Source organism: Salvelinus sp. IW2-2015, unplaced genomic scaffold (assembly GCF_002910315.2).
Source record: "Salvelinus sp. IW2-2015 unplaced genomic scaffold, ASM291031v2 Un_scaffold3407, whole genome shotgun sequence".
Taxonomy (NCBI): domain Eukaryota; kingdom Metazoa; phylum Chordata; class Actinopteri; order Salmoniformes; family Salmonidae; genus Salvelinus; species Salvelinus sp. IW2-2015.
In genome coordinates, this window is record NW_019944687.1 from 55,013 (window position 1) to 64,276 (window position 9,264).

The 9,264-nt window shown below is 41.9% G+C and overlaps 1 protein-coding gene across 2 annotated transcripts; it reads left to right on the forward strand.

The window, feature by feature from the left end:
* Positions 1-3,289: 3,289 nt before the first annotated feature.
* Positions 3,290-7,226, forward strand: LOC112075804 (zymogen granule membrane protein 16-like). 2 transcript variants are annotated; one of them, XM_024142737.2, is made up of 4 exons: positions 3,290-4,165; positions 4,588-4,640; positions 5,102-5,228; positions 5,723-7,226. In XM_024142737.2, the coding sequence occupies exons 2-4, from the start codon at positions 4,589-4,591 to the stop codon at positions 6,057-6,059; spliced, it is 516 nt and encodes a 171-aa protein (XP_023998505.1). In that variant the 5' UTR covers positions 3,290-4,165; position 4,588; the 3' UTR covers positions 6,060-7,226. The 2 variants fall into 2 exon arrangements, with proteins under 2 accessions (XP_023998505.1, XP_023998504.1); XM_024142736.2 differs by having other exon boundaries at positions 3,290-4,640.
* The last annotated feature ends 2,038 nt before the right edge of the window (positions 7,227-9,264 follow it).

The window sequence follows — 9,264 nt, forward strand, 5'->3', positions numbered from 1 at the left end:
CATACCTACACGTACGCTATGGTCACAAGACGCAGGCCTCCTAATTGTCCCTAGAACTTCTAAGCAAACAGCTGGAGGCAGGGCTTTCTCCTATAGATCTCCATTTTTATGGAATGGTCTGCCTACCCATGTGAGAGACGCAGACTCGGTCTCAACTTTTTAAGTCTTTACTGAAGACTCATCTCTTCAGTGTCAAATGATTGAGTGTAGTCTGGCCCAGGAGTGTGAAGGTGAACGGAAAGGCTCTGGAGCAACGAACCGCCCTTGCTGTCTCTGCCTGGCCGGTTCCTCTCTCTCCACTGGGATTCTCTGCCTCTAACCCTATTACAGGGGCTGAGTCACTGGCTTACTGGTGCTCTTCATGCCGTCCTAGGAGGGGTGCGTCACTTGAGTAGGTTGAGTCACTGACGTGATCTTCCTGTCTGGGTTGGCGCCCCCCTTGGGTTGTGCCATGGCGGAGATCTTTGTGGGCTATACTCGGCCTTGTCTCAGGATGGTAAGTTGGTGGTTGAAGATATCCCCTAGTGGTGTGGGGGCTGTGCCTTGGCAAAGTGGGTGGGGTTATATTTTTACATTTACATTTTAGTCATTTATCAGACGCTCTTATCCAGAGCGACTTACAGTAGAGTGCATACATTTTATTACATTTTTTACATACTGAGACAAGGATATCCTACCGGCCAAACCCTCCCTACCGGCCAAACCCTCCCTAACCCGGACGACGCTATGCAATTGTGTGTCGCCCCACGGATCTCCCGGTTGCGGCCGGCTGCGACAGAGCCTGAGCGCGAACCCAGAGATCTGGTGGCGCAGCTAGCACTGCGATGCAGTGCCCTAGACCACTACGCCACCCGGGAGATATCCTTCCTGTTTGCCCTGTCCGGGGTATCATCGGATGGGCCACAGTGTCTCCTGACCCTCCTGTCTCAGCCTCCAGTATTTATGCTGCAGTAGTTTATGTGTCGGGGGGCTAGGGTCAGTTTGTTATATCTGGAGTACTTCTCCTGCTTATCCGGGTCAAATCAAATCAAATTTTATTTGTCACATACACATGGTTAGCAGATTTAATGCGAGTGTAGCGAAATGCTTGTGCTTCTAGTTCCGACAATGCAGTATAACCAACGGGTAATCAACCTAACAAATCCACAACTACTACTTATACACACAAGTGTAAAGGGATAAAGAATATGTATAAAGATATATGAATGAGTGATGGTACAGAACGGCATAGGCAAGATGCAGTAGATGGTATCGAGTACAGTATATACATATGAGATGAGTAATGTAGGGTATGTAAACATAAAAGTGCATAGTTTAAAGTGGCTAGATACATGTATTACATAAAGATGCCAAGATGCAGTAGATGATATAGAGTACAGTATATACATATACATATATTAAGTGGCATTGTTTAAAGTGGCTAGTGATACATTTTTGATCAATTTCCATCAATTCCATTATTAAAGTGAGCTGGAGTTGAGTCAGTATGTTGGCAGCAGCCACTCGATGTTAGTGTGGCTGTTTAACAGTCTGATGCCTTGAGATAGAAGCTTTTTTCATCCTGCTTTGATGCACCTGTACTGCCTCGCCTTCTGGATGATAGCGGGGTGAACAGCAGTGGCTCGGGTGTTGTTGTCCTTGATGATCTTTATGGCCTTCCTGTGACACGTGGTGTAGGTTCCTGGAGGGCAGGTAGTTTGCCCCCAGTGATGCGTTGTGCAGACCTCACTACCCTCTGGAGAGCCTTACGGTTGTGGGCGGAAGAAGAAGTTTGTGAGTGCTTTTGGTGACAAGCCGAATTTCTTCAGCCTCCTGAGGTTGAAGAGGCCTGCTGCGCCTTCTTCACAACGCTGTCTGTATGGGTGGACCAATTCAGTTGGTCTGTGATGTGTACGCCGAGGAACTTAAAACTTACTACCCTCTCCACACTGTCCCGTCGATGTGATAGGGGTGCTCCCTCTGCTGTTTCCTGAAGTCACAATCATCTCCTTTGTTTTGTTGACGTTGAGTGTGAGGTTTTTCCTGACACCACACTCCGAGGCCCTCACCTCTCCCTGTAGCCGTCTCGTCGTTGTTGGTAATCAAGCCTACCACTGTAGTGTCGTCCGCAAACTTGATGATTGAGTTGGAGGCGTGCATGCCACGCAGTCGTGGTGAACAGGGAGTACAGGAGAGGCTCAGAACCACCCTTGTGGGGCCCCAGTTTCGAGAATCAGCGGGTGGAGATGTTGTTACCTACCCTCACCACCTGGGGCGGCCCGTCCGGAAGTCCAGTACCCAGTGCACAGGCGGGTCGAGACCCAGGTCTCGAGCTTGATGATGAGTTTGGAGGGTACTATGGTGTTAAATCTGAGCTGTAGTCGATGAACAGCATTCTCACATAGGTATTCCTCTTGTCCAGATGGTTAGGGCAGTGTGCAGTGTGGTTGTGATTGCGTCGTCTGTGGATCTATTGGGCGGTAAGCAAATTGGAGTGGGTCTAAGGTGTCAGGTAGGTGAGTGATATGGTCCTTGACTAGTTTCTCAAAGCACTTCATGATGACGGAAGTGAGTGCTACGGGGCGGTAGTTGTTTAGCTCAGTTACCATAGCTTCTTGGGAACAGAACAATGGTGCCTCTTGAAGCATGTGGGAACAGCAGACTGGGATAAGGATTGATTGAATATGTCCGTAAACACACCAGCCAGCTGGTCTGCGCATGCTCTGAGGACGCAGCTGGGATGCCGTCTGGGCCTGCAGCCTTGCGAGGTTAACACGTTTAAATGTTTTACTCACATCGCTGCAGTGAAGGAGAGTCCTGTGTGAATTTAAGTGTGCTCTCTCTAATCTCTCTTTCTTTCTCTTTCTCGGAGACCTGAGCCCTAGGACCATGCCTCAGACTACCTGCATGATGACTCCTTTGCTGTCCCCAGTCCACCTGGCCATTCTGCTGCTCCAGTTTCAACTGTTTGCCTGCGGCTATGGAACCTGACCTGTTCACCGGATGTGCTACCTGTCCCAGACCTGCTGTTTTCGACTCTCTAGAGACCGCAGGAGCGGTAGAGATACTCTTAATGATCGGCTATGAAAAGCCAACTGACATTTACTCCTGAGGTGCTGACTTGCTGCACCCTCGACAACTACTGTGATATTATTATTTGACCATGCTGGTCATTTACGAACATTTGAACATCTTGCCATTTCTGTTTAAATCTCCACCGCCACAGCCAGAAGAGGACTGGCCACCCCTCATAGCCTGGTTCCTTTCTAGGTTTCTTCCTAGGTTCTGCCTTTCTAGGAGTTTTTCCTAGCCACCATGCTTCTACACCTGCATTGCTTGCTGTTTGGGGTTTTAGGCTGGGTTTCTGTACAGCACTTTGAGATATCAGCTGATCTAAGAAGGGCTATATTAATAAATTTGATTTGATTTGAATAAGTTAAGTCTGAATTAATATAGGAAAGGCGTGCGTAGGAATGTCATACATTCCTAAATCGGGATCGGCCCCTTAATCCCCTTAATGACTATATGAATGCCTTAAGCCCCTTAATGACTATGTGAATGTTGTAACAGACTGCAGAGAACTTTGTTGAATCTCCTCTGCCCCTCTAGAATTAAACTGAAATACATGTACTGAAACAGAAACATATATTCTACAATAAAATATGTATTTGAGTTAACCAATGAACTAACTAACTACCCTATTAATGTAATGACCAGATCCACCTGTCCTTTTCAGCTTGTTAATGGTTGAAGGGAAGGAGCTCCTCTTGGGTTAATGAAACAATGGAAGATGGGGAGACAGATTTTGGGAGATTTTAGGACAAATTCATATGGTTTTGCTATATTCATTTAATTGTTCTGTTGTTAGTTCTTTAATCCCTGTTTCAGATAATTATATTGTTACAATTCAGAGAAGCGAACATCCTCTAAATACACTTATTTCCTTATAATATTACCTTGACACTCCCTCCCACAGTAGCCTCGACCAATTAGAAAACAATATCGGACTTCTCTTGTGACTAAAGGTGTTCCATGTCATGCTCCTTCCATGTAGAGCTGATGGAATGTTCAGCAGGTATAAATGCAGGAGTTCTAAGAGGAAGCAGTAGACTAGAAGGACCTGGCAGAGACAGAGAGATGAGAAGCTCTTACAGGTTTTCACACACATCTCAAGATAGCACTGTGGGTATGTACACAACTAGCTCAATAGAAACCTTGCACTTGTATTTAACTCATGATACTGGTGTGGGTAATGTTACGATAATACTCATCATCTCTTGGTACTTGGGCACAAACACCTTGGCCCTATGAACTAAACATTTTTATTCAATGATCTGATATTATTTTTAATTTGACATTAGCTTAGCACTGCAAGAGAAGGTTAACATTTTTAAAGGTGTTTTATAACATTTCATGTTCAAGAATGGTTTGTTTGTAAAGTCACATTTCACCATTTTAAGTTTTTAAAATTGTATTCCCCCCCATCCTATGAACTATTATAAAAAACTGTTTACAAATATTTCAAGTTTTACCATTTAAAGTGAAATGAAGTGCGAGAACAAGTGAGTGAAATTAAAGGTCATAATTATTGATGCCTCCCTTTTGCAGAATGTTCTCAATCCTGTTTGTCGGAGTGTTCTTGGCCAGCTGTTTGGCAATGCGTGAGTAATAAATAATATCACACTTCAGAATTAAAAATTATATAATGGCTTTTGTGAGTTCACTTCAACTTGTCTTTTTCAGTTAGACTTAGAAGTTCTTAGAGACAGCTTCTGATTGTTTAATGCATTGCAAAATGTACTTTAGTTAACTAACTTTTTAAATAATGTAAAGATTATTTTATTGATATGTAAAGTTTTAATTTTACTGACAAATGTTTTAAAGATATGTACTTTAGTTAACTAACTTTTTAAATAATGTAAAGATCTTTAAAACATTTGTCAGTAAAATTAAAACTTTACATATCAATAAAATATACTGCATATTGTGTGTATATAGTGTAGGTGTGTAATATATATATATATATATATATATATATATATATATATATATATATATATATATATATATATATATATATATTATTAATAATATAGTAAATATATTGCCCATGTTATTTTAGCCATAAAAGAACAGTACTCGTATTCCCCTGCGGTGGGTCTGGGCAGTGGCACCCCGTTTGCTTCCTCCGGTGAGGGACGCATCACAGCGGTCAGAGTATGGGAGAACAACAACGCCTACATCAACGGGTGAGCAGACCCTGACCAATGAACAGAAACCACTGACTCAGTCCAACTACACTACCCAACACACACCACGACTCAGTCCAACTACACTACCCAACAGACACCACTGACTCAGTCCAACTACACTACCCAACAGACACCACTGACTCAGTCCAACTACACTACCCACCAGACACCACTGACTCAGTCCAACTACACTACCCAACAAACACCACTTACTCAGTACAACTACACTACCCAACAGACACCACTGACTCAGTCCAACTACCTAACAGACACCACTGACTCAGTCCAACTACACTACCTAACAGACACCAAACAGACTCTGTCTTTATTATGTTTATTACTTACTCAGTACATGACAAAAAAGTGTTATCGTATTTAACTCAGAGGACAATGGAAAATGTAATTCTTTGATATTCTCTGACGTTACCTCCTCTCTGTCTGAATGTGCCTTTTCAAAACACAACCAACATGAAAAGCCTGCTCTGTTTTAGGTTCCAGCTGAGATATGACTACACCTGGTCTTCAGTGTTTGGTCGCGAAGTGGGTGAAAAACAAGAGATGGAGCTGTTGGATGATGAGGCCATCGTCCAGGTGTCTGGGAAGTACAACCCAGGAAGCTACATCTACTACCTGGTGTTCACCACCAACAGGGGGCGCTCTCTGTCGGCCGGCCAGCCCTCCCATATCTCCTTCAACTTCTACCCAGCCCATGTGGGCAGTGAGCTGAGGCTGCTCAGCGGCCGTTCCGACGGTGCTGGCATCACCTCCATCGGAGCCCACTGGGGATTGATGTACATGGAAGAGGCTGGAAGCAGTACCTCCTCTTAATTGAAAAAAAAAGTATGTCTTGCTCTTTGGGATGATATCCCAGATACAGATTAAGCCTAGTCCTGGACTAGTTACTTTCAATAGAGATTCTCCATTCAACAAGCTTTTTAGTCCAGGAGTAAACTTAATCTGGGTCCAGGAAACTGACCCTTTATGTTTTGGACGGATGTTTAAACATTGACACAGACTGGACTGTTTCGGTATATTAAATTAATTAATTTAAGCTTTTGAAGCTGAATGAATTTGAATGTTTAGAATACTATTTTGTATTTTCTAAATGTGCACACTGTCCTTTGTGAAGTTACCCCAATGAAGGAGTAGGGTCACATAAGGGTCAAATGCATTATTGGAGGTTGTATTTACCACAACAAATGAAAAGATGAGTATGTATGAGTTTATCAGAATAAATGTACTATACAATAGTTCAGCATGTTATCTTAGTCTTATATTGCAAACTAATGCTTTGTAAGGGAAGCTTCCCACTGGGCACAAACGTCAATTGAACATCTATTCCATATTGGTTCAATGTCATTTCCTTGAAATTACTTGAAAATAACGTTGATTCCACCAGTGTGTGTACTCAGTTGGTAGACACAGAGATACATGCATATTCTTCCCAAACTCAAATGAATTGCACAACAACTAAATAGACAAAGGCTATTAATACAGCAATTATGATTTTTTGACCCTTTATTTATCTTATATTTTTAGTTCATCAATATGGTCCTACATAATATATTTGTGTTAATTGAACTAACAAATATTATGGATAGGTAGCAACAAGTGCCTCGGGGTATTTCACTTTGTTGTGTATACAAACTTTTATTTTCTCACTTTGTAGCTCCTACTGATTTTAATTTGGTTTATCTGCAGAAAATGAAATTACAATGATATATTTAAGAATCTACTGCATTTCTCTGTCTTCAACATCATTGGAAATCTTTAGAGGAAACTTCTCTGGTACAGTATATGTGTTGGGCTAAACCTACAATCAGATTGTTTTCCTGTAGTAACATGTACAGGTTGTCAGTGATTTAATGATGATGTGAGTATTGTAACAGACTGCAGAAACCTTCGGATAATTTGAGAATCTTATCTAACCCTCTAGAATTAAACTGAAATACATGTACTGAAACAAATCTTTACAATAAAAGAACCAACCAATGAGCTAACCACCCTATTATTGACCAGATCCACATCTTTTTCAGGGAAGGAGTTCCTCGTTGGGTAATAAAACACATACAGATGGGGAGACTGATTTTGAAGGATTTTGGGGAATTCCTACAAACAAGTCGGAGAGTGTCTTTTTTAATCCCTATTTCAGATAATTCTATTGTAGCAATTCAGAGGTTGAAAAAACTGTCTAAATACAATTATTTCATTATAATATTTCCTTGACACTCCCTCCCAAAGTAGCCTCGACCAATTAGAAAACAATGTCTGAATTCTCAATAGTGACTGACTAAAGGTGTTCCTTGTCATGCTCCTTCCATCTAGAGCTGATGGAATGTTCAGCAGGTATAAATACAGTTCTAAGAGGAAGCAGTAGACTAGAAGGACCTGGCAGAGACAGAGAGATAAGAAGCTTWCACAGGTTTTCACACACATCTCAAGATAGCACTGTGGGTAACTACACAACTAACTAAATAGAAAACTTGTATTTAATGAGTGATACTGTTGTGGGAAATGTTATGAAGTTAATACTCATTATCTCTTGGTACTTGGGCACAAACATTTTGGCCCTTTTGCCTCTAAATTTAAATTAAATGATCTGACATTATTTTGAATGTGACAGTAGCTTAGCACTACAAGAGTAGTTGTAGTAAACAAGAATAGCCTCAACTTTTTAAAACTGTTTTATAACATTTCACGTTCGGTTAGTTGTTTGTTAGGTCACAATTCAAAAGTTTATTTTCACCCCTAGGAAACAGTGGTTGACCTGACAGGTAAAATGCCTTAGTGTTGTGATAATTGCGTTGTTTTCTCTATAACCTGTTAGTTCATATACCTTGTCACTGTGATATATAGGCCTAAAGGCTGAGACAATAAGAAGACACTGGCAGAATAAATTCAACCCCACCTTTGTTTCATCACAAAACCGGAGACCAACATCTGTCCGTTGAAGGCCACAAAGCATATTGCGTGTAGAGCAACAGACATGACCTCCAGCATGGTCAAGCAAGTTAATGTTTCCATCATTTTCGGACCACTAAACAACTATTGATTTAGAACCACGGAGAGTTACCGCAAGTCGCAAAGAAAACAGGAGCCGCCTCCACTATTCCAGCACCATTTCAACATCATCTCATCACCTATGCTTAGTCTAATGTGTGCGTGTGTGTATAAAAAAACATGTTGACTCACCCTACTTGTAGAGAAACTCCAATGCCATTCTCCTCTCTTTCATGTTGTGAAACGGTCTATGACCCTGTCATACAGTACATGCTTTTAGTGTTTGTTGTCCTAGGCTACCTGGCTAAATGAGACCAGGCTGGGCTAAATTGCTTGCTCGCTAGCCTAACTTCTTTTCATTGGCAACAATGCGACAGGCCAGCTAGTTAACATTAGCCTACTCCATATAGCTACATATTGAACTTCCGTCCTCTTAGACCATGGACACAATGTATGAATATATGGTTGGATCAGAATCCCCTTGTAATCATTGGCAAGTATGGGGAATTAAGAAAAACCCAAAACACATCACTATCTTCATCCATGTCTAATTTAGTAAAGGGACGATATTAGCTAAATCAAATCAAATGTATTTATTTATAAAGCCCTTCTTACATCAGCTGATATCTCAAAGTGCTGTACAGAAACATTTAAACCCAGCCTAAAACCCCAAACAGCAAGCAATGCAGGTGTAGAAGCACGCTGGCTATGAAAAACTCCCTAGAAAGGCCAGAACCTAGGAAGAAACCTAGAGAGGAACCAGGCTATGAGGGGTGGCCAGTCCTCTTCTGGCTGTGCCGGGTAGAGATTATAACAGAAAATGGCCAAGATGTTCAAATCTTCATAGATGACAAGCAGGGTCAAATAATAATCACAGTGGATGTCGAGGGTGCAACAGGTCAGCACCTCAGGAGTAAATGTCAGTTGGCTTTTCATAGCCGATCATTGAGAGTATCTCTACCGCTCCTGCTGTCTCTAGAGAGTTGAAAACAGCAGGTCTGGGACAGGTAGCACGTCCAGTGAACAGGTCAGG

Bases quoted from the DNA above. Each gene is read 5' to 3' on its own strand.
- LOC112075804 (XM_024142736.2), top strand. From the start codon at position 4,571: ATGCCTCCCTTTTGCAGAATGTTCTCAATCCTGTTTGTCGGAGTGTTC. The intron at 4,641-5,101 runs GTGAGTAATAAA...ATGTTATTTTAG, and splicing joins GGCCAGCTGTTTGGCAATGC to CCATAAAAGAACAGTACTCG. The intron at 5,229-5,722 runs GTGAGCAGACCC...GCTCTGTTTTAG, and splicing joins AACAACGCCTACATCAACGG to GTTCCAGCTGAGATATGACT.